Source organism: Hipposideros armiger, unplaced genomic scaffold (assembly GCF_001890085.2).
Source record: "Hipposideros armiger isolate ML-2016 unplaced genomic scaffold, ASM189008v1 scaffold_271, whole genome shotgun sequence".
Classification (NCBI taxonomy): Eukaryota; Metazoa; Chordata; class Mammalia; order Chiroptera; family Hipposideridae; genus Hipposideros; species Hipposideros armiger.
In genome coordinates, this window is record NW_017731621.1 from 663323 (window position 1) to 688513 (window position 25191).

Below are 25191 nucleotides of genomic sequence, written 5' to 3' on the forward strand. Positions count from 1 at the left end.
TACAGAGCAACAAGAGTGTGTGGCATGCCAGTTAGGGTTTGACAAGAAAAAAATTCTGAGAGGCTGTAAATTAAAATCACAGCGCCTGGGGAGTGAAAGAGACAACAGGCTGTTAATAGCTGTGGACCAGCTCTGACTAAAGACTGCACCCATTCCTGTACATCTGTTGGAATTAGGATTGATTTCCAGGTGGCTATTGCTGCAATGATCCAAAAGAGAGAATAGCCAGATGCCACAGGCTCCCCAGGAGCGTCTGCTTATTTGCACGTGAACTACCCGATCTGCTGCCCACAGCTAATCCACAGGAGCCACAGGACACTTCCTGGCAGGCTCTGCTGCCTATCCCGGAACTAGCCCCTTTTCACCTTCTCCCATCCCCTTTGTCTACGGCTAATGTAAAGCCTTTCTGAACTGCTTACATCTTTCTCTGCCCACCCCACCCCCCTATGTGTAAAAAATGCAGAACTCTGGGGGACGACGGACCTGTTGTCTTTCCTACATAGCCATGCTGCCAGGTGGATTAGATTCCATACCCCAAAACTGGTCTTTTTGTGCTAACAATGGCCTAATAAACCCTTTCTTTTAAAAAGACTAAGCCAGGGAAGTTAAAATTTTTTGTTTAACAGGTTGTTGGGTGCTTGATTGGCCTGCAAATTTTGGGGGGAAAAGGGCAGGCATCCAGTTGAATTAAACTCTTGGAGATATGTTTGCAAATGTTAATATCCATTCATTGTACATGGGGTTTATGGGAGGGGGTAGGGAGGAAAAGCTGGAGAATCACAGGGCTTGCCAAACTATCCTGTAATTCCTCAACCCGTCCCCCAGATAATGTCTCTGCTTTTGTTCATGTGATTCCTTCTAGTTGGAATGCTTTTCTCGCCTTCTTGGTCTGTAAATCTGATGGTAATATCAAACTGCCTTTTAAAAATCCTCACACTTTCCCCCGCCCCCCACATGCATGTGATTTGCCCCTCGTTTAAAGCACCCTGGTATTGCATTCTCTCAATAGCAGGCATTTGCCTCTCTGGTTATTTTGCTAAACTATAAGGTCCCCAAGGGGAGGAATAGTTGTCAGTTTGCACTTAATATCTGCTCAAACGTTTCAACTGCTCGTGTCACAAAGCTAGTTAGAGACACCTGCCTGCCACTTCCCAGGAATTCTAAATCCCTCACATTTTTCCTCACTAGGGTCTTCTGTGCCCTGGAAAAATCATACATCTGACACACCATAGACCTTCAGTGTTCAAACCAAGCAGTTAAAATGGCTTATGAGAATTGAATCAAACAGTAGAGCACTCAGCATTATGTACATGGTTGTTTTTTTTAAAAAAACAAAAAAACAAAAAACATTGCTACCTTAGCAACCAAATATAGATAACCTTAAATCCTGGCTAATGAAGTGGAAAACATTCAAGTTAAACTTTGTAAATCTCAAACCAGCATTGAGTCAGCTTAGGAAAGCTCTGTCACAGTAACGGAGATGAGTGTGCAGCTTGGAGTGGAAACCTCGTTTGTTCATTCTGCAATGCGTTACTTGTAGTGACTGGTCCCCAAACAGCACCATTTAGCTTGTTTTTGAAATGGTGCTGAAAATGATATATTCTGTTTGGGGAGTATTTTGAAGGTGCTTTTATAATCCTGAACATCTTGGGACTACACAGTACAGGATATACTTTTGAAATCACTCTTTAATCACGGTTTTCATTATGCACACTGTCAGTAGATTGCTACACAGTACTGTTCCCCCTTGGGGCTGACTGCATTAAGAGAAACCCTGGGAGGCCCAGCGCTGTCTACCACTTTTTTCCCTTTTGTCATTCATGCCTGTAGCTTGTCTTTTGTCTTTTAGCTCTCTAACATTCTAGCTAAATACTTTTTAATACAATCTGTATGAAACTGTTTATACCTTCACATTTGCCTACCCAGGGTCCCTCTTTTGATTAAAGACTGTTTTGTAATTTGAGTTTAACTAATTTCGTTAAATGAAGAGCAGAACAGCACTTTTTCATCTTTTTGGCCATCAACAATCACTTGAAAAGCTGAGGAATCATATAAAGATAGAAACCTGGTGGAGGAGGGGGTCTAGAAGATAACTTAAATGCCTTAAAGTTTATGTAAACATGAAGAAACTAGTTACCTCTTTGCCCCTGAAGATACACACACGGGGATGGGGGAAGAACTTCTGTGCTCTAACAGGTGTGACTGACCTTTGGAGTCTCTCCTGGAATCCAGACCAAGAACCCCTGTCATAAAGAAGATCGGAGACTGGCTGTTTTTTCAGTGTCTCCTGGTGGTACCTAACACTTCTGAGGACTGCAGATTTCTTCTTTTAAGTAGTTTGGGAATGTACAGGAAATTACATGGGGTCAGAGTGTTACTTTTTAAAAGGAGGTAAAAATTCACTTAATCTAAGCATTCTGTACCATTCTGGACACAGTATTTTGTGTAGTAGATGGGGTTACTTGGTTGCCTAGAAGTTATTATTCTCAAGTGTTAGAATTAAAAGTGGAGGAAATTTTCCTTCTCTGATGTTATTAATAGGAATGGACATCGAACATCGAGAAGGTAAAAATCTGGGTAAAAGTTCTTTTTCCTGGGTGTGGAACACACAGGTAGAGACAAACAGCCAACCTTTGGTTAGTTTTCACCTGGCTCAGCATTCTACTTTGATGATGATCATGTAAACTATTTGTCTAATGGAAACCAATGCCAGTTAATAGTTTACCTAGTAAATTATTACCTGGGACAGTTTCAAAGCAATAACTGCCTGCTTTCTTATGCTATATGCATATAATCAATATGCTAAATGTCTGTCTCTAAATATCGAAATATCCTTGCAGCTTCTTTATTACTTTCAAGCCTCTGAATAACAGGGTCGCCAGTTTGATTCCCGGCTCGAGCTGAGCTGCCGCTGAGCTGACAACAGGTAGCAGGATGGATCAGCTAAAAAAAAAACAAAAAAAAACTTAGTAACCTGGCATAAGTTGTCTATCGTTCCTCACTTTTTCTCCCTTTCCAGAAAGTCAGCTCCAATAAGGCAGGGCTTTTCTTGTGTCCACTGCTGTCTTCCTAATACCAAGGATGTGCTATCACTCTCAGTGGCTCTGCCACCAGCTGCTTTAGCTCACATATCTAAGATACTTGATTGGTATTTGGTTTTTACGACTATTAATATAGTTTGTGCATACTTCTTCATGGTTTAAATGAGTGTGAAAATGTACAGACATCTCCCTTTCTCATGAAGTGGATTTTATTTCTTTAGCATATAGTCACCTTTTCTCATTTAGGCCTCAAACTTGGCCTCTTTGCCAAAGTCCTTTCTGGAAATAGAATTTCTAGATTTGCCCATAATCTGCAAGCAACAATGTTGATAACATTTGAATAAAACAGAAATACATTTACTTTTACAACACAAATACGTGTTGAGCATCAGGCAGAATATGTACCCAGATAACAGTGGAGTGGTTGCTTGGTACAGCAGTGCCAGGCATCACTAGCCTGCCGAGGCCAAGGCGAACTTGCCTAGTCTCCTGGCTTTCTCAATCTTTGGACCCAAGGTGACCTTCAGCAACCCAACTATCCTGAACATTTGTCTTTTGGGGATTTTGAGACTGCAAAGGTGCTGGTTATTGAGATGCAATTCACATACCTTAATTTACCTTAAACTCTACAATTCAGTGGTTTTTAGCATTTTCATAAGATTGTGCCACAATCACCACTACTTAATTCCAGAACATTTTCATCAAAAAGAAACCCTATACCCATAAGCAGTCCTCCCCCACATCCCTTCATAACGACTAATTGGCTTTCTGTATCTATGGATTTGCCTATTCTGGACATTTCATGTAAATGCAACCATGTAATGTTTGGCCTTTTGTGTCTGACTTCTTCACTTAGCATAATGTTTTCGAGGTTCATTCATGTTGAATGAATCAAAGCTTTATTTCATCTTATGGCTCAATAATATTCCATTGTATGGAATACCACATTTTATTTATCCATTCATTAATTGATAGACATTTAGATTATTTCCACATTGGGGCTATTAGGAATAATACCTCCATTAACATTTCTGTACACGTTTTCATGTGAGCGTATGTTTCATTTTTTTTTAAGATTTTTATTGGGGAATTGGGGGGATGGGAACAGTGCTGGGGAATTGGGGGAAGGGGATAGACAAGTTGCTGTCGTTTTGTTCTTCAGTCTAGTTGTGGAGGATGTTGCTTCACTGGCCCAAGTTGACACCATCATTGCGCTTTTCCCGGGCGAGGCAGATCAGTCACTGGCTTCTGGACGGCCGCTCACTGCGGTCACGCTGGCTGCTGGCTACATACGGTAGCCCATGGCAACCCACTGCCACAGGGGCTGCAGCCTGCGCGGTCGCCGGCGACTCACAGCAGCCCATCTCCAGGTTGAGCTGTTGTTTAGCATCTTAGCTGTGGAGGGCAGTGTCACTGGCCCTCATATGTGGGATCCGAACCAGGGCCCTCTGGCGTCCCAAGCCAGTTCTTAACCATCGCGCCACTCGGCTGGCCCTGTTTCATTTCTCTTGCTTCTATACCTAGGAGTGAAATTACTGGGTCATGTGGGAACTCTGGTTATCCTTTTGAGGAACTACCAGACTGTTTTTCAAAGTGGCTGCACCCTTTTACATTCCTACCAGCAGTGTATGAAAGTCCCAGGTTTTCCCCATCCTCACAAACATTTACGTTCTTTTATCATAACTAGCGTAGTGGGGGTGAAGTGGTGTCTCACTGTGCTTTTGATTTGCCATTCTGTGATGGCCAGTGACATTGAGGATATTTTCATGTGCTTATTGGCCATTTGTAGCCCTTTGGAGAAACATCTATTCAGATCCTCTGGCTATTTTCATTTAAGTTATTTGTCTTTTAATTATTGTGTTACGAATTTTTTACATATTGGGTTGTCGGAAAAGTCATGACACATTTTTTGCAACGAAAAACATAGAAAAAATACATCAGGACTTTTCCGACAACCTAATATTTCAGATACAAGTCTACCAGATTTGCAAACTTTTTTTTTTTATTCTGTGAATTGTCTTTTTACTATCTTGATGGCATCTTTTGAAAAACAAAAGTTTTTAATTTTAATGAAGTCTAATTTATCTTTTCTTTAGTTGCTTGTGCTTTAGCTGTCACATCTAAGAAACCAGTGTCTAATCCAAGACCATGAAGATGTATGCTTATGTTTTCTTTTGAGAGTTTTTTGGTTTTAGCTCTTATATTTAGGTCTTGGATCCATTTTGAGTTTTTATATATGGTATAGGTATAGGTTCATTTTCATTCTTATGTGTGTATCTAGTCCCAGAACAATTTGTTGAAAAGACTATTTTTTCCCCCCAGAATTGGCATTCTTGCTGAAAATCAATTAACCATAAATTTATGCGTTTAACTCTGGACTCTCAGTTCTGTTCCGTCAATGTATATAAGGTCTAACAATTAAGTTCGCAAACTCATCCTAGAAAAGGTTCTACATACCTCATTGCTGAATATCACTATGGTCACCTTTGAAGTACTCCCCTTGGGAAGCTATGCACCAACGCCAGGGCCTAGTCCACCCTTCAAAGCAATTTTGGAACTCTTTTTCTGGAATGGCCATCAGAGCTGTTGTCATATGACCCTTGATGTCCTGAATGTCATCAAAATGTCTTCCTTTTAATATTTCCTTTATCTTCGGATAAAGAAAGAAGTCATTGGGGGCCAGATCAGGTGAGTAGGGAGGGTGTTCCAATACAGTTATTTGTTTTCTGGCTAAAAACTCCCTCACAGGCAGTGAGTGCCATGTGAGCTGGTGCATCGTCATGATGCAAGAGCCATGAATTGTTGGTGAAAAGTTCAGGTCGTTTTCATCTAACTTTTTCACACAGCCTTTTCAGCACTTCCAAAACTGTTTGTCTACTTGGTACAAATTCATAATGAATAATCCCTCTGGTATCAAAAAAGGTTAGCAACATTGTTGCAACAAGTTCGGAAACTTAATTGTAGGAACTCTTATGTCTATCCTTATGTTAGTACCCACACCATCTGATTACTGTGGCTTTTATAGTAAGTTTTTAAATCAAGTGGTGTGATTCTTTTAACTTTGTGCCAAGATAATTTTGAAATTGAATTTAAGTTAGTCAAACACAGACAAGTGGGTGAGGAGCTATTACTCTCAGAACAAGTATAAGCCGGCCCCACACTAACCTAACTCTTAGGAACAGAATGACTACCTAGACTTATTCAGCCAAATTCACTTTCTTCCTTCCTTCATTTCTTAAGTGGTGATTTCAGGGAGTTTTTATAGCAACCTAACTGTGAGTAATGTTGAAAGTTGGGACAACGTAAAGAAAAATCTAGTGTCTGGGTGATAGTTTTGGAAATCATTTCATCCCAATTGGGAGCAGTGATGGTAGAAATAGGACTCTTGAGAAATGTTAGAGGTAGACTTTTTAGGACTTGTAATGTTATGGTTGGTAAAGAATAGGGATTGGAGATTCTTATATTTCTAGCTTGGGGGTGATGGGTAGATATCATTAGAGGAGGAGAATGCAATGGGCTGAGTAAAGATATACACAGTAGTATTGTCTGTTTCAAGAAGTCCGGCAAGGTTGGAGGAGAGAACAGGGTTATGAGAAGGTTGTTTGTTTTATTGGTTGTGTTTTAGGATAGGGGAAACTTGATGTCTGAGGTAAAAATTGGAGATGTGATGGGTAGTTTAATTATCACTGTAGGTCCCAGAAGAACAGAGCAAAGCCAGTTTTTCCTCTACAACAGTTGGTAAGAGAGGCGATGATGCTTATTAATATGCTGTATTTTCCCAGGAGCTAAAATTGGGAGGTAGGGTAGGTAGGTTAGGCAACTATGGAACTTAAGAGGAGTGAAGGGTTGGAATAGCCACTGAGAAATGTAGGTAAAATAACAAGGAAATGGGAAATAGGAATGAAAAAGACAAGACAAAGGATCAATTCAGGAAGCCCAACAGCTAAATATCAGTCCCTGAAAGAGAGAACAGAGAAAATGGAGGAGAGGAAATTACCAGTGGAATAACTTCTCCACGAAGAAGCATAGTCTGAAGTTTCCAGAAGGAAATGACCTACTTGAGGACCCACTACAGTAAAATCAACATGAAGATGTGAATAACAACAAGATTCCAGAGAAAGAAAACAAGGCGCAGAGGAAAAGGGTCAAGAATCAGAATGGCTTCAGATTTCTTTCTTTTTTTTTTTTAGATTTTTATTGGGGAATTGGGGGGATGGGAACAGTGCTGGGGAATTGAAGGAAGGGGAACAGACAAGTTGCTATCGTTTTGTTCTTCAGTCTAGTTGTGGAGGACGTTGCTTCACTGGCCCAAGTTGGCACCATCATTGCGCTCTTCCCGGGCGAGGCAGATCAGTCACCGGCTTCTGGACGGCCGCTCACTGCGGCTGCTGGCCGCTCATGCTGGTTGCTGGCTTCACACGGTAGCCCATGGCAACCCACTGCCGCAGGGGCTGCAGCCTACGCCGTCGCCGGCGACTCACAGCAGCCCAGCTCCAGGTTGAGCTGTTGTTCAGCATCTTAGCTGTGGAAGGCAGTGTCACAGGCCCTCATATGTGGGATCCGAACCGGGTCCCTCTGGTGTCCCAAGCCAGTTCTTAACCAACACGCCACTCGGCCGACCAGGCTTCAGATTTCTCAACAGCAATACCGGAAACAAGACAACTGAGCATCACCTCCTAATTTCTGATAGAAAATTATTTTCAGCCCATAATTCTATATGCAACCAGATTATCAGTCAACTTTGAGAGTAGAAAAAAAAGATGTTCAGATATTCAGGGTACAGAAATAAAGGGATTTAGCCAAAATAGAAGAAAGAGTAGTAATACCCTTCACTTGGGGCTGCTTTTGTCAACCCAGATCCTGTAGTACTGATTAACTTATTATGCACCGCAACAATGTGAATGTATTTAATGCTGCTGAACTGTACATTTTCAAATTATTAAAATGGTATATCAATTTACAAGTTAAAAAAAAAGATAAATGGAAGATAGACACAGCCAGCCCACACACTCCTGGTTGTAAAGGATTGATGAGGGACAATGGGGGTTGGGGGGAACTGGGGAGTGGTATACAATCTTTGTGCTGTTCCCCCTTGGAAAGTTTTTTAAATTCAGGGTCTGAAAATCTAAGATTGGAGTCCTAGTACGTACGCAGTAGGAATATAGCTGCCACGGGCTGGACCTGACTGGGATGGCTTTACGTTCTTCCCTGAATGTTTCTAGGACCTTTGTGTGGACTCTTCCATCTGGGGCAGTTCTCCCAGATCCTCACACGAGAAAAGCAGCTTTGATGACAGATTAGTTTTTTTACCATTAAAGTGTTGTAACCCAGTGGCCTATGAACAAATGTTTCATTTAGAAAAATAAAAGTAGCCTAAATAAATCTCATTCTCTTGCAGCGTGAACTTCTTCCCTGAGGACGGTAGAAAGACTTAACTGATCTGAACATGGAAAACCAGGAACCAATGGATTCTTCTCAAAATACCAAACAGTTTGTTATTTCAGAGGAGGTATAAATGGCTTTTCACTTCCCTTCGCCCTCCCCACATAAAACCACATCTCCAAGCAATGTATATAGACTGTGTTTTCCAGTGGTTGTTTTTAATTCTTAAAAAGTTTTTAAACATTGTTCCTGCTACCTTTTTAGGACTTAGGGACATTGTGCTCATGTGGAAGTGGTAGCGTTTCCCTCCCAATTACATGTACTAGTGAAATTGAGACTTTTTAAAGTGGATTTTGGCTGTTGATATCAAAACTCTCAGTTTTTATTAGAAGCTTCCCTGGGTAGAAGAATAAATCATAAGTGAGTTTTAGCGCTTAGATACTTCCTACTTAGGTATTGCATCTTAATTAGCTGTTTATGGTCTCAGTATGTATAAGAGCAATTAAAACCTATGTTCTTAGACGTAGTCTGCATTCCAGAACTACTGTATGTCTTGTATGTTACTCAATTTAGCTTTTAAAAAGGCTCTTCCAGTAGATACCACTGCAGTGGATACATTTTATATCCTTCATCTTGGAACTCTGATCTTGACACCTTCCTGCGCTTCTTTTTGATTTAAAAATCTTTCCATGTTACATGTAAATAGATTTGCTGGTAATTATTAGGTTGCTGCTGGTAAGAAGTAAAAGATGAGAGCTCACTCAAGAGTGTGAGCTCTGAGCAACAGGGACACCGGTTTGATTCACGGCCCGAGCTGAGCTGCCGCTGAGCTGCCAACAGGTGGCAGGATGGCTCAGCTAAAAAAAAAAAAAAAAACTAAAAAAGAAGTAAAAGGTCAGATAGTCAGAAGCATCTACTACTTTATATCCACAGTGACACCTTCCTGTTAGTGCAGTAAGGTGCCATGGTTAAGTTAGTGCTGGTAACCTAAACTCCTCACTGTCTAGGCAGAGCGATGCTGGGGTGCCTCTCAGATTGGGTGGGAAACCCAGGTGTCATTATGGGAATTCCAGTCACTGGACACCGTTTCCCCATAGGCAGCTTTGTTGTGTAGTCGCTGACAGTAAAATGTCACTGATGAGTTTACATGCTAAACACACACACCTATGTGACTAGCACCCAGAACAGAGGCCAGACCATGCGGAGCCTCCCGGAGAACACCTCACTCCTTTGTGCTCCCTTCCACATATCTGGAGTCATCCCTCCTCACCCCTCCCCCAACAGATAATTTCTTTTCACCTCTCAGTACTACCTCCAAAACTCCAAACAGAAGCAAAACCACCCTTCAAGGCAACACGTTTTAATACGCTCAACTGAAAACTTGGACAGGAATTACTGGAAAGAAAACATGATAATTGGGAGGGCCACATAGAGAAAACGTGGGGGGGGGGGAACCTAAATGAAAAACAACTCAATTTGAAAGTTTCCCAGCTTATCATCATCTGGTCTCCTTTTAGTTAACTGCAGAAGGAAAATGGGTCAAGCTTGAAAAAACAACTTACATGGATCCTACTGGTAAAAAAAGGTAAACTATTTTTTTCTTTTATAAAATGCTCAGTATTTGGGTTCTCAGGGTCCCTATTTACTGTTTGCCATAAATTTGATATTTTCCTCATTGTAGACTCTATATTAAATAAAAAAATAGAATGTAGCTGTTTTCGCCTTGTTAGAATGTTTGAATCACTTATAATCTCTGAAAAAAAATTACGTTGTAAATTTGTTACAGTAACTAGTTGGAAATCTACTTTAACACCATTCTGTCCAAGTAGATTAGTGTGAACCTAAAACTTTGGGGACAAGCCTAATTTAAGCTGATAAAGCAGCAAAATGATTAACACTACAGGTTGCTTCCTTCTAGGTAAACCAATTCTAATCTATAAATTAGAAGAATTAAAGAGGAAACATTTCTGGGTTTGAGGTAAAAGTTATATGCTTACATGTTGCATGTTGAAATGTAAATTGGAAAAGAAAACGTTTTGTAAAGCATTTCACAATATGTATCATATGCCATAAAGGTATGGCGTGAGGGGAGAGTTTGGGACCAGGTCACCATGGGGCCTGAGACTCTGCTAAGAAAACTATTTGGAATCAGATTTAGGCCTGAAAAAGGTTCATCAAAACTTAAAAAGACAAATAAATCTAAAGCAACCTGAACATTAAAAAAAATAGAAAAATAGGGCCGGCCAAGTGGCTCATTTGGTTAAGAGTTGGCTTAAGAGCGTGAGCTCTGAGCAACAGGGCTGCCAGTTCAATTCCTACATGGGCCAGTGACGCTGCGCCCGAGCTGAGCTGTCGCTGAACTGCCAACAGGTGGCAGAATGGCTCAGCTGGTGTAACAACAAGATTGCCTGTTCGATGATGGCTATGCCCACCTGCAACTAAGACTGAACACAGCACCTTGAGCTGAGCTGCCACCCGGAAGGCTCAGTGGATACAGCCTGCGCGCTTAACAACAAGGCTGCTGGTTCAATTCCCACATGGGATGGTGGCTATGCCCACCCGCAACTAAGATTGAACTCGGCACGTTGAGCTTAGACACCACAAGCTGCCGACGGGCAGCCAGATGGCGACTGGTGCCCTCTACAACGAAGATTGAAGAACAACTTGGCTGGTCCCATTCCCCAATTCCCCAACACTGCTCCCCTCCACCAATTCCCCAATAAAATCTAAAAAAAAAAAAAAAATAGAGAAATAATTGTTATAGTGTATTCATTTGGTAAAATCTATGCAACCACCTACAAAGCAGATTATGAAGACAACTAGCAATATGAGAAAAGTTAATGAGTTGATAACAAAATTCAAAATTACATGTGTGCTTTTAAAACTCTGCCAAATAATGTGTAAGAAAAGGCTAGAAGGAAAACTAGCAAAATATTAATGGCAGCTGTGTGATTAATCTTTTTTCTTTTATTTTCCAGATTTTCTGTTCAGTGAATTTTTTTTATATTAAATATCAGACAAAATGTGTTAAAATAGATTAAGCATTTAGGGAAATATAAAAAATAAAACAATGAGAAAATATGAAAATGTAACTAAATGTAATATCTAGATTATATGATGTAAATTAATATAAAAACTCCATTTGCTAAGTGATCAAATAAGAATAGAGTTTCCTTGTGAGGTAATACATCTATCACCAATGCAAAAGCACGTGGACTTGCGAGTAATTTAAACTTTTGATTACATCTACTAAACCAGCAAAAATATTAATAAGGCCCAGTGTTATGGGAAACATTAAGATATTATAACACCATTAAATTAAAAACCAAAAATAAGAAAGATAAACACACTACGATCCATCACCACAGTGGAAGAGTATAGCTATTATTTACAATGAGGCTGATGTATAGACCTAAAGATGAACTAAGTAGGGGATTCAGAAATGTGGCAAGGCCCAACAAGCCTTAGGGAGCACAGTATGTTCAAATGTACTTTTATTTGTGAAAATATAGACAGATTAGAACCCAACCTGCAGTGACACCATTTGGTCCCCTTCCCTATAACGTTTACGTTTATAACACAACACCCTTAATACTCGTCTAAGGAACATGTGTTGGTTCTCACTACCTTGTCTCTTCACCTGACCCCTCTTCCTCCCTTCCTGCGATAGGGATGTGGGGCAGAATCATTAGGGGATTATTTCCAACACTCCCACTATGTGTCCCCTGCGGAGTCTGCACCAGTCAGTCGGGAGCAGGTTCTAGAGCCTACCAAGGCTCTGCTCACATGGCCTTCATGTGTTCACCTCCAGCTCCTCACGTAGGTCTTCCTCGCAGCCTCTAAAGCGGTCTTACGTGCAGCATTAACGTTTCACACAATGTCAAGCTTGGAAGGATGACGCTCTGTACTTGACAGCAGGCTGTGATTCACAGATTTATAAAATGTTTTATCTATTACCTCATATAAAAGCATGTACATAAGGATACAATAGCAGCTAGAGAATCCTTTGTTCCACCATCTTAGTCATGAAAGAGGATATGGAACTAATTTTACAACTGTAAAAATAAGCTGGCAGTATGGCCCTTCGTTGACATTCAGGACAGAAGTGATGTCATCCTTTTGTGGCCCTTCCTACCTCCTGTGTCAGTTGACTAGAGGGAAGAAAGCCAAATAGACTTTTCTATAACAAAGACTAAAAAATGGAGTAACTTAACTATTGAGTTGTCGGAAAAGTCAAGACGCATGTTTATGACAGATGGCACTAGTTCATTTTTGGAAGTACTGCAGTCATTCGCATCTATGTTATTACTATGTCATTTGACAGCTGACAGTTCTAGCTTCATTCTAAAAAAAATTGAGCGATTTGATTGAGTTTTGGACATTTTACAACAAGTTGAAGATGGAAGACCAAACTGCATTTTTGCCATAGTTTTTACTGTTTTACTTCTATAAAGGGAAGAACGCGTGTCAAGCTTGTGAAAAGTTGCATGAAGTTTATAGTGACAATGTTCTACAAGAATGTCAGTGCCAACGATGGTTCACGAAATTCTGTGCTGGTAATTTTGATCTCAACGACGCTCCTCGGTCAGGGAGGCCCACCAAGGTTGATGACAACAAAATAAAGGCATGGATCGAGTCAAACCTGCGTTACATGACACGAGAGATTGCAGAAACATTGAACATCCATCATTCAAGCATTCACCACTACCTGAAGAAGTTGGGATATGTAAGCAAGCTCGATATTTGGGTTCCGCATGAACTCAAAGAAGTTCATTTGACAGCGCATATAAATATCTGCAACATGCTCATGAAACGTGAGGAAAACAAGCTTTTTTTGAAGCAACTGATAACTGGTGATGAGAAGTGGATTGTTTACAGCAATGTGGTGCACAAACGGTCTTGGTCCAGACGTGATGATTCGCCTCAAACATCAAAAGCGGACATTCATCAGAGGAAGGCTATGCTCTCAGTAGGATTTTGAAGGTGTCGTGTTTTTCAATCTCCTACCAAGGAACCAAACAATCAGTTTGAATGTGTACTGTCGGCAATTGGACAGTTTGAACGAATCCATCATCCAGAAACATCCAGAGCTTGTTAATTGTAAAGGAATTGTGTTCCATCGCGACAAGGCAAGACCACACACAAGTTTGATCACCTGTCAAAAATTATTGGAGATTCGATGGGATGTGTTGCCACACCCACCACACTCGCCTGACCTTGCGTGGTCAGACTTCCACTTGTTTCTCTCTTTTCAAAACTCCTTGTGTGGTATAACGTTCAATTCAGATGAGGATGTAAATCAGCACCTTGTTCAGTTTTTCGCAAATAAAGACAGGTCCTTCTATGAATGAGGAATTATGAAGCTCACTGAAAGATGGCAAAAGGTTATCGAACAAAACGGGCAATATATCATTGATTGATCTTTGTTCTTTATATAAATGAATGACCTTTGAAAAACGTAGACAAAATACGTCATGACTTTTCCGACAACCCAACAGAATCAGAATTCTAAAGTGACAAGAGGCTTGTGAACTAGCATACTCTCAATTCCCTAGTTGTACAAATAAGAAAAGTCTCAAGGTTGTGGCTATGGGCCTAGCTAGTAGGCAAGTGACGACTAAGATTGTCTGATTCAGTCCAGTGTATGTCTCTGTCTCAGAGTCCCGTTAGGTGACTGGAGCTCTCATGGGGCATTCTTGTTCTACTATTTCTTATAAATGTGTTTATATTTATTGCTCATAATTGATGGCTCATTACTGCTTATTTACCTCATCTTAACCACTATAATGATGCTACTCTTTCTGTTTCCCTTATTCCTAGTGTATTTGGGATGGGACCCTCAGTGCTTTTCCCAGCACTGGCTTCTTCAGTCTTTAGGACTAACCTTAAGAGGCAGCAGAGGGAGCTATATCAAAAGGTGTTTTGTCTCTTGCAATCTGTATTATTGACTTATCAGAAGTGCTTGTTGGTTGGCTTCTTGCTACTAACAGGAATGTCGGCAGCTGTGAGTTGTCAAAGTCTGTTTGATTTTCACAGGTTCATTTTTGACATATTTGCCCTGTAAAATTTGGGTACAACACTGAAATATCTAGTTTACAGAAACTTACTTTAAAACTAGATTAAATATCTGAAATTTTTTTTAATAGAAATGTGGCAAGATCCAAACCCTTAAGGATAACTGATAAAAAGTATGAGGATTCCTCCAAGTAGTACATCTTACACTCACCATTACTGTAGGGAGACAGATGTTGACACCTTTCTTATCCCAGTCCCCAGAGCCACTCAGATGTCTCTGCTTGAATCCAAAATTATTTGCTTCTTCACTCCCATCTCTTACCACTGCTCTCTTCTATTTAAGGATGAGAGGGTGAAGGGGGCATTGTCCCTCATGCCCTCCCCACTGGAAACACAATTGTTCCACTAGCTGGATTTTCAGTGCAGTGTTTCCCCAAACAAATAGCTAATCAGAATGAAGCCAAAAAAAGGGATCAGGAACCAGCTGTCACTCATATCACTCTTTCCTCTAGGGACATTTCCTCCTTAGATAAGATGTCACACACTCAAAGAAGAGCACTCCTAAATTTAAGAATTCCTCAATTAATATTGGGTTGTTGGAAAAGTCATGACATATTTTTCTGTTTTTCGTTGCAAAAATGTGTCATGACTTTTACGACAACCCAATAAATGGGAAGGTCCTGCTTTCTTAAATTGTATATTTTAGGTCACAGACCTTAACATCTGAATTGTATAAATAACTATCTCACTGGTTCTCATTACGCAGAGTGCCCTGTGGAATTTTCATCCGGGCGTATTGTATTTATTGTACATACACTGCTGAACAGCCTGGAACACTGTGATCACCAGCTGGGCTGCTCCCTGTATATTTATCTTCCAAACTGAAGTATTTCTCCAGTCACTGATTTGAAAGGCAGCTCAAGTGTCAGCACCCAGAGGGCTAGATGTCGGGTGGCAGGTTTTCTCTGGTATCTTTCAGAAGCTGTAGGACAGCACAGTGGGCTGTGTTGACCATTACTTGTCATTCGTACCTTTGCATGCTTTGCATTTGTAAAGTTCTGGCTGTACACTCAAAACCTAAGAACATTCACTTTGGCACTAATGATTTTGTTTTTTCTTCTGACTGAACAGAACTTGGGAAACTGTGAAACGTACAACCAGGAAAGGACAGTCAGCTGATGGTATGGATGCAAACCTACTATAACCTCATCAGGGAAGTTAGCCAAGGTCGCTGTAAGGCTAGGTGCAGGGTTTTTCCTTCTACTGTAACCAAGACCTCAGAGCAATTACCTTCAATTATGATCTTTTTTTTTTTTTTAAGATTTTTATTGGGGAATTGGGGGATGGGAACAGCGCTGGGGAATTGGGGGAAGGGGTACAGACAAGTTGCTGTCGTTTTGTTCTTCAGTCTAGTTGTGGACGACGTTGCTTCACTGGCCCAAGTTGGCACCATCATTGCACTCTTCCCGGGTGAGGCAGATCAGTCGCTGATCTTTTATCATTAAATCTAGTATTCCTTTTTGCGATGCTCTGCAACTAAATCAAATTTTGTTTATAAATAACTTCTGGAGCCTGTTGTCTAAGCTCTGAACAGTTTTTTTGAGGGGAAGACATATTTATAGCCAGACACAAATCAGTGTAATTTAAAGCCACATTCTGTGTCTAGATATGCTACGACTTGTAGAAGTCTTTTCTATTCTGTTCAGAGGATCTCAGTGAGCCCTTTGGAAAACTTATTTTAACACTTCATGCTAAAAAATGCTCTTGACGACTCACTTTATATGTTGATGAGGAAATGGAATTAGGAAACAACTGTTCATTCAGTTCACTTTCCCTTCCAGGCGTGAATGCTTTGACTGCAAAGGTCCCAGAAACAATCCTGAGACCCACCTCTGGTCTAGGGGAAGTTGGGCAATAGGTCTCTTCTTGTTTTTCCTTTTCATGTTTCCATTCTGTTCTGATTTTCACTGGAAGCAAACCGAGTAGCTGCCACAGCTGCTGTTCTTCCCTGCTGGGAAAGTTGTGGGGGGAGGGTGATGCGAGCGCTCTTCCTGGGCGGTTTGTTTTTTCTAGAATTCAGTGGGGTTTTGTTTTAGGGCCAAGTAACTTAGAACTTATTTATAAACATGGAAGTGTGATTATTTTTTCTTTGATTACATTCTCAAATGAGAATGACTTCCACGTTAACTACCAATATCATGGCTTTCAACTTCCTACTGGGAATGGCAAATATTAGGTAGACTTCGAATGCCGTGTTTCTTAAAATACCGGGTTTTAGTTAGATTGCTGTAAGCAGATTGCTAGCATGACTGACCTTTCATTAGGACTCTCCTTTATCGTATTTCCTGGTGACAGGTGTGACAATTATCCCAGTGCTGCAAAGAACTCTGCATTATGAGTGTATCGTTCTGGTCAAACAGTTCCGGCCACCCATTGGAGGCTACTGCCTGGAGTTCCCCGCAGGTGAGTCACCCAGCACGGAACAGAACTGCATCTCGGGACTTGTCATTCGACGCCATTTTATCTGTAGGGTTGCAAGTTCAACAAAACCCTTTCTGCAATGAGGCGCCTCCAGCCACACCCCAGTGATTGTCTCTCCATCCATGGAGGCGATCCAAGGCGTGTGTCACAGCTCACCTTTCCACGCCACCTGCTCTCCTCTTTGTGACATTCTCTCTGGCCTCTCTTTAGGTAATTGCGTTTCCCTCATTTGTCAACTTACTTCATCTTCTATCATAGTGATCTGCCTCTGACAAGAAATTTACAGTAATAACTAGGCCAGACTCTTAACTCCGAAAACTATAAATGGAATAGAGAATATTGTTTCAGTTGTACAGTAAGTTAAGCTATGTAGAATCTATGCAGTGTGTTATTATAGGACTTAATTGGGTTGTTACCATCAGGAGAGGTTTAAGTTTTGTATTTTTTTTTTTTAAGATTTTATTGGGGAATTGGGAGAGGGGAACAGTGTTGGGGAATCGGGGAAGGGAAACAGACAAGTTGCTGTGCTTTTGTTCTTCAGTGTAGTTGTAGAGGACGTTGCTTCATTGGCCCATGTTGGTATTATCATTTCACTCTTCCCAGGTGAGGCAATCGGTCGCCGGCCACTGGACAGCTGCTCAAGGCAGCTCATGCCAGCTGCCGGCCACTCACATTGGCTGCCAGCCACTCACAGTAGCTCATGGCAGCCCACTGCAGCCCTGCTGCAGCCTACGCCGTTGCCGGCAACTCATGGCAGCCCAGCTCCAGGTCGAGCTGTTGTTCACCTTCTTAGCTGTAGAGGGCAGTGTCACTGGCCCTCATGTGGGATCTCAACCCTGGCCTTGCTGCTCAGAGCTGGCGTCCCAAGCCAACTCTTAACCAACGTGCCACACGGCCGGCCCAAGTTTTGTATTTTTAAAGTCCATCCCATAATAACGTATAATTAACGTTATTTCCTTTCTTATTTACTCGCCATTTCACTGAAGAAATTAATAACTTTAAAAGTAACTGAATAGCCTGTATTTCACTTTTTCGGGTAATTTTTTATTCCTTTCAGGAGACTCAGCGTTACTACTGTCCCACTTGGCTCTCCCTCCACAGTGATCACGGTGGTCCCCTAAAGCCCACCCTCCTTCAGTTTTGTCCTTTCTGTTCTCCCTCAGAGGTGACCTTCATCCTGGCATTTCACTACAGGGCCTCAGTATTGTTTTGTGAGGGAGGAAGGCAAGATAGGTAACACTGACCCCATCTTACACAGGAGGAAACAGAAAGTCACAGGCTCCTAGTGCTGTTGTCACACAGCTAGGTCCAAAACCTGGGCCACTCAGCCACCACCAAGCCACTTGTCCTCCCAGGAAATCAGTGCTGCCGGTGCTGTAGAAAACATTAGTATTAAGATTTTTGTGAAAAACAATCTAGGTAGAAGAGGAACAGATGAGAGCTATCAGAACCTACTTCATCTGCGTAGGGTTTTATTCTTTTACCTTTTTTTTTTCTATACCAGTTCCATACCTTGGTTTTACCTATAAGACCACACTTTTCACAATCCTCTGATTCTTCTCACGTAGCTCAGCAGCAGCTATGTTAGAAGAGGGAGAGGTTCAAAGAAAAGTGGGTTTCCCTCTCCTGCCTCACTTGAACTTGAACTCCCAGGTCTCATAGATGATAATGAAAGCCCAGAGGCAGCTGCTCTGCGGGAGCTGGAGGAAGAAACCGGCTATAAAGGTGACGTTGCTGAACGTTCCCCAGGTCAGTATTGCTTTCCAGGGGTGCACTTGGGGGCAAACCTAGGAAAATTAGCCAAGCAGTGGATTCTTCTGGGTGTAAAAGCATTGCTTCTTGGGGTGTTCTTTATAGTCAGAATTTAGGTGGCTTTTTTTTTTAATATTTTGTTTTGTTTTTTAAGATTTTATTTGGGAAGGGGAACAGTGTTGGGGAATTGGGGAAGGGGAACAGCCAAGTTGTTGTCCTTCAATCTTATTTGTGGAGGGCGCAGCTCAGCTTGGGCACAGATCACTGGCCTGTGTGGGAATCGAACTGGTGACCCTGTTGCTCAGAGCTCGCACTCTTAACCAACTGAGCCACTCACCCAGCCCCCCAGATTCTTTTATCTTGGCTTATTCACAGAAATCCTAATTAGATTTGGTCACCATCTACCCATGAACTTACCCTCCCCTCCCGACAACAGCAAGTTTGAGCAAGAAAGACCTGAAGTTGGGGAAGAATTATGAAATCATGTTGCCTTCCAGAGTTCCCCACATCCTAAGCTTTATTATTAATACATACATATTCACCTCATCCACATGCCATGCTACTCTCTCGACTTTTTTTTCTTGATGTCATGAAAGAATTTTACATCATGTCAGTACCATCTCCCCTCAGACTTACCGAAGTTTACTCAGGAACTCTGGGAAAGTCATGAATACTGACTACATATATGCCGTACAGTCCTACAGCACATACTAAGTGACTAGGGTAAACCAGTGGTCCTGCATCAACTCTGTGTTCAATAAAATCAGTGGCCGTCTTCTGAAGACATTTAAGTCATGAGACAAACGACCTCTTACTGATGTCTGTAAAGATGATCTGTTGCTTCTCTCCATAGCTGTAAGTATGGATCCAGGTTTGTCAAACTGTACCACACACGTCATGACAGTAACTATTAATGGAGATGAGGCTGCAAATGTACGACCTAAGCCAAAGCCCGGTGAGTGCACTGGCTGTCTAAGGTAGTTGAACTGCACTGAATATTATTTACCTTTGCTAGTTACTAGTTTGCTTTTTGACTGGTTAAAAGAATAGTGGTCTTTTGCAGGTGCTTCCTCAGTACTCTTGTCTATTGTTATAATGTTGTGTATTTTAGCATTTTTCTTTTACCACTTCATTGGTTTTTATGCTTTCTTTATATAGAATGTTATATTACATATTTCCATATTTTCTATATGGAGTTTATTCTCACTTAGTAATATGAGCTACAGGCCTAAATACTAAACAATGAAAATCTTCAAAGTTACTCTGATTTCTGTCTTCATATATGTATAAGAATGGCTAAGTAACTGTTACAGGACAGCAGCTTATTAACTAGTCCTATTGAGTTCCATAGTTAGAGAAGCTTTTTGGAAATTCTTTGCTCTAGAATATTTTTTAGCAAGTTTGAATTCAGAAACTTATATGTATGTCCGTTCCATGTCCTCACACATCCCTTAAAGGAGTAGTTGATATATACACGACAGTAAATCATGTGTGCAAGTGAGACTTCCGCTTCTCATCTTCCTTAGTGGTTCCTAAATGTTTTGTACCCCACTGCAGCTGTTTTGAAATTCTCAATTTTCAAACTAGCAAACAGACATATAACATGCTGTGGAAAGAGTTCAGCAGTTCCTCAGTTACACAGAATCACCATATGATCCAGTCATTCACTCCTAGGTATACACCTCAGGACCAACTATACTCCTAGGAACTGAAAGCAGGGGCTCAGATGCCTGTACACCCGTGCTCACACAGCATGACTCACAATCCCCACAAGGTGGGAACGGATGACAAAACAGTATATTCATACAGTGAATATTCAGCCATAAAAGAACAAAATGTCTGATACATGCTATAACTTGGATAAACTTTGAAAACATCATGCTCCGTGAAGTAAGCCAGATGGGCAAACACCATGTGATTCCACTAACATGAGGCACCTAAAGTCAGTGCATTCCCAGAGGCAGAAAGCAGAACAGAGGTCACCAAGGATGGGGAAGGAAGCATTAACAGGCACCACATTCCTATTTGGGATGAAGTTAATGTTCGACAGGCACCGAGTTCCTACTGGGATGATGAAAAAGTTCTGGGTAGTGCTGATGATCACACAACAATGTGAATGTATTTAATGCCAATGAAGTATGCCCTGAAAAAATGGTTACAATGGTAAATTTTGTGTTGTGCATACTTTCATACAATTTAAAAATACATACATATTACAGAATATGCTTTAAATTTTGCTGTCAAACAATTGATTTGGAGAACGATGATAACTTTGTACTATGTTTGTACTGTGTTTTTTACTGTGTATATAAACTAAATTAGTAGAGACCCAGGTTTCTGTTAAATTCTTCCGGCCTTTTTGATATGTCCTGCATAAAAGACTCCTGTGTTGTAACACTCCAGGCCCTGCTAAAATGTCCTCCTTTTGTTTCTTTGTAGGAGATGGAGGTATGTTCCTCAGCTCCCAGTGGCTGTCCATGTCTTTTAGTGGAATGGTGAGGGCTACGGGCATTTTATGTTCTTCTGGTAGGCTCTCCTGTTCTTCAACTTTGTTTTCACTTGCACTTTGTTTAGAGTTTGTGGAGGTAATTTCCTTACCAAAGAATGACCTGCTGAAGAGACTTGAAGGTAAGCATTCTTAAGATTACCCAACTCTCTTTTCCCGACCCATACCCAGCAAAGGGGGACTAAAAATAATTGTTTCTTTATATTCTTTCTCTTTAAAATGAAATACATAGGAACTATTATAAAACTGTATTTGACTCATAATAAATAATTGCCCTTTCCGGGTAGCACAGAGTTTGAAAATATGAGCAAGACATTCTGGCAAGTGAAAGCCTTCAGTAGAGGCTCTTTTCCTACAGAAGTCCAGCTTATAGTCCCTTTGATTAGCCAAAACTATTTTATACCTTAAATCTTTAACCCATGGCGATACAGAGGCATAAGGAAATGACCTCTTAGCTATGCTGGTATGTTAGATGGTTCTTTGTGCAGGGTACACATCAGAGGGGAACTGAACAGTATCCCTTCTATAAATATACTGAGGTAGCTATTGGGTTGTCGGAAAAGCCATGACGTATTTTTTTCTGTTTTTCGTTGCAAACATGCGTCATGACTTTTCCGACAACCCAGTACTATACGCTAAGTGTGATGTGTTGACATAATGAGCTATTATGTGTGACCCGCAGTAACCTACAGGTCATGTGGTTAGTGTGTCATCCCTGGGCAGGGATTCTGTAAGTAGGTTATGTGGGACAGATGTCCCTGATGGAACCACAGTAGGATGTAGTGTACTGAAAACAGGACCAGGCCCTTCACAGAGCTCCTCAGGCTGCTTGGTAGGTCCACATTCACTCATTTTTTACTTCAAAAGTTAACTTGAAGCATTGTTGGACCTGGAGCTTTGAGAGCAATCTCCTCCTCCCAGAAGTACCGGCGGCTTACAGTTCTATTTCTAATGTCTGTGTTGTCTGTGTGGAAAGTAAAGTGGATCTTTCAAACACTGATTTCAGGTTCCCAGAAAGTTGCCATTCCTACTATACTTTTAAAAAAACTAGATCTAAGGTAAAAACCACCTGCAGATTCAAAACCAGAGTTAGAAATACTCATACTGAAAAGACTCAGTCATTTATTAGGCATAGACTCAGAGAAGGCGTGCTGTCTCTGGGAGTGAGACGTGTCTGACAGGATTTGAGGCACAGCCGACTGTGGATTAGGTCCAGCTGAACAAGTTCCAGGGCCTCTAAGCTTTTGTCATGTAACAGGAACAACAGACAGCCCCTATCTCTGAGGAGACATAAGTAAAAGAAAATGAGAGAATGTTGGCACATAGCACTTAAATGTTATATGCTGTATCTTCTATTATTTTTTAATATTAGGAAAGTATTCTTTAAAAACAAAAATCTTTCCTTTTCCCTTTCACCTAATTAAACTTTCCTTCTGGCCTTAGAAGGGAAAATATAGAGAAAGAGGGGGAGGAAGGTAGAGAAGGCTATATGGGGGGAGCAGGGGTAAAAGCCAGTTTGCCTAGCTTTACTAGAATCACAATATAGTAATCAAGTCATTTCTTCAACAAGTAACATTTGAGAAGTTGGAAAAGGTATTTAGAGTTCAGTTTGCTACAAGGAATAGCTTTTAGCACTTACCAAGCACCTGCCATGCAGATGAGTAGGACATAACCCTGCCTTCAAGGATCAAAGTGTCTCTGAGCTTGTTCTAAATGAGTGGCTAGGAAAATAAGAGACAGATTTGACATCTGATAACTTCCATCTGAGTGAAACCAAAGTTCTCATTAAAGCCCTGTGTAATAAGGTTAAGAGTTGCAAAGCCCAATAGTGAGCTACAAATGAAGTAACAATTGGATCTACAAAGTTTTCCTGTTTTAACACGTCATCTCTGTTCCATGTGCTCTTGTTTGTATTCTTCATTTTTTTCTTGTTCTTGTCTCATCTGGAAATGTATGTATTCCTACTTTCATATCCTTTATTCTTTCACTACAGTAAGAGCTTTGAAGGCAAAAAATGTCTTGTTCACCGCGGTATCACCAGCATGTAGCATAGAACTGGCACATAGGAGCTGCTCAGTACATACCGATTGAATAAGAGCTACTCCCCTTTAGTAGCATCATTGTCTGACTTGTATCCTTTGCTTCCTCTAGCTCTGGTAGCTGAAGAACATCTGATAGTGGATGCCAGGGTCTATTCCTACGCTCTGGCGCTGAAACATGCAAACACAAAGCCGTTCGAAGTGCCCTTCCTGAAATTTTAAGGCCAGAGCACAGTGGCCATGTTTTTGTAAATGAGGCCCCCAGGCCTCCTTCACTAAGACTTTGTATTCAGTTTAGTTTAATGTAGATTTGAAATTAGCTTTTTCATAAAATAAAGGCAACAAAAAATGCACGTGGTGGTATGGAATTATAATTACAGGTAGGCTGTAGCTTTCATTTAAATGCTCAACTCCAGCTAATATTAATGAAAAAGAACATAAACGCAGATATGTTTATCCAGTTTTTGTTTTTAACTTCATCTGTTACTTTTCTAATCTAGTCCAGGAGATAGGGGTATTTTTGTAGGAAATCTGAATTCCAAATTAGGTCAGCAATTTGCCACCCGCAACCCACAACACAAAATTCTATGTGCAAATAACTCTTTACTACATTAGTGTTTAAACAGTTTTAAAAGAAACATTGGGACTTTCTTGGCCCCTCCTAACTGAATTATCTACTATATAGAATTAATCTGCATCGCAGAGGATATAAAATCAGTAACATTTGTGATAAGGAAATGTTTACATGTAGCTATTGTCATTATATCCATCTAGCTATTACTGAAGGTAAACCAGCTCTTATGTAATGAAAAATGGTTGATTCCACTCACTGTGTCAAGAGGCTAATGAAAATACAGGGCCCTTCCCTTAAGCATGTGGACATACTTTAGAATCTCATTTCCTATCCTTACCTCAAAAAGTACTTGAAGTTTCTAAAAGGCAAATGCATAGTAACAAGATTTATACAGTTTGGGGCAGTATTGTCTTGGTGTTAAACCATGAGTGTAGCCAGCAAGGTTAGCAAGTACCAGAAACACAATACAAACTATTTAAAGGAAAAAATGGACTGTTTCTGGCTCGTGCATCCAAAAGGTCTACCAGGGTTACTACTGGGCCATCTTCTTTATTTTTTAAAATTTTATTGGGGAACAGCCATGGTCATTGCCTATACATAGTTGACTTTTTTTTTTTTAAAGGAGGGTGCAGCTCTTGGTGGCCCATGCGGGGATCGAATTGGCAACTTTGGTATTACCAGCACCATGCTCTAACCAAGGGAGCTAACTAGTCACTCCCATCCTTACTTCTTGACTGACCTTAGCTCTTGGGTTGACTTATGGCCTCCAGTAGCTCCAGGATCATTGCCTTTTCAGCTTAGCTGCCCACCCCACAAGTCTCAGGATGATTCTCATTGGCCAGCCCTAAGTCATGATTCCAGCCCTGGACCCAGGGGTCAAGCAAGGCCCCACAGAACCAGGTAATAATTGGCGTACTAATGCCCAGAATGCTGCAATATAGTTCATTTGTCCACAGGTTCATTGTCTTTGCCAGAGATACTTTTGAGCAAAAATATAAGATCTTTATATTGTACTTCAACAAGGACGGAAAGAATTATGGAACCACAGAACTACAGAGATCAAGTCTACTCTCCTCATAAATATTGTGAAAATTAAGCCCCCAATTACTTGCTCTAATAGTAGCCTTCCCCTGTGCCTCTAACCTCTTTTTAAAAATCCTTGTTTTTAAACATGGGCGTCATGATTCCCCAGAGTTCTTAATCTTTTTCCCTGAGCTCTCAAGGACCAAATCCTATAATTTCCCTGTACTACCCTCCTTCAAAAATCAAGAAGAGACAACGCATATGTAAAATATGACTCCAGCACAGACCAGTCTCTCCAGTTCTTCCAAACCCACTCCCTATGGGAACTGAGAGACTTACTCTTTTTTTTAAGATTTTTATTGGGGAATTGTGGGGATG

At 40.9% G+C, this 25191-nt stretch overlaps 1 protein-coding gene across 2 annotated transcripts in view; it reads left to right on the forward strand.

The window, feature by feature from the left end:
- The window catches only part of NUDT5 (nudix hydrolase 5), a 27138-nt gene extending 3569 nt beyond the window's left edge, over nucleotides 1–23569 (forward strand). For both annotated transcript variants that reach the window (XM_019656986.1, XM_019656985.1), the window contains exons 2-10: nucleotides 8440–8550; nucleotides 9941–10008; nucleotides 15570–15619; nucleotides 16794–16901; nucleotides 18573–18668; nucleotides 19525–19626; nucleotides 21111–21119; nucleotides 21246–21299; nucleotides 23329–23569. In XM_019656986.1, the coding sequence (XP_019512531.1) occupies nucleotides 8488–8550; nucleotides 9941–10008; nucleotides 15570–15619; nucleotides 16794–16901; nucleotides 18573–18668; nucleotides 19525–19626; nucleotides 21111–21119; nucleotides 21246–21299; nucleotides 23329–23438 (660 nt within the window). In that variant the 5' untranslated portion in view covers nucleotides 8440–8487 and the 3' untranslated portion in view covers nucleotides 23439–23569. The remainder of the gene's footprint in view (nucleotides 1–8439; nucleotides 8551–9940; nucleotides 10009–15569; nucleotides 15620–16793; nucleotides 16902–18572; nucleotides 18669–19524; nucleotides 19627–21110; nucleotides 21120–21245; nucleotides 21300–23328) is intronic.
- Nucleotides 23570–25191: the final 1622 nt, after the last annotated feature.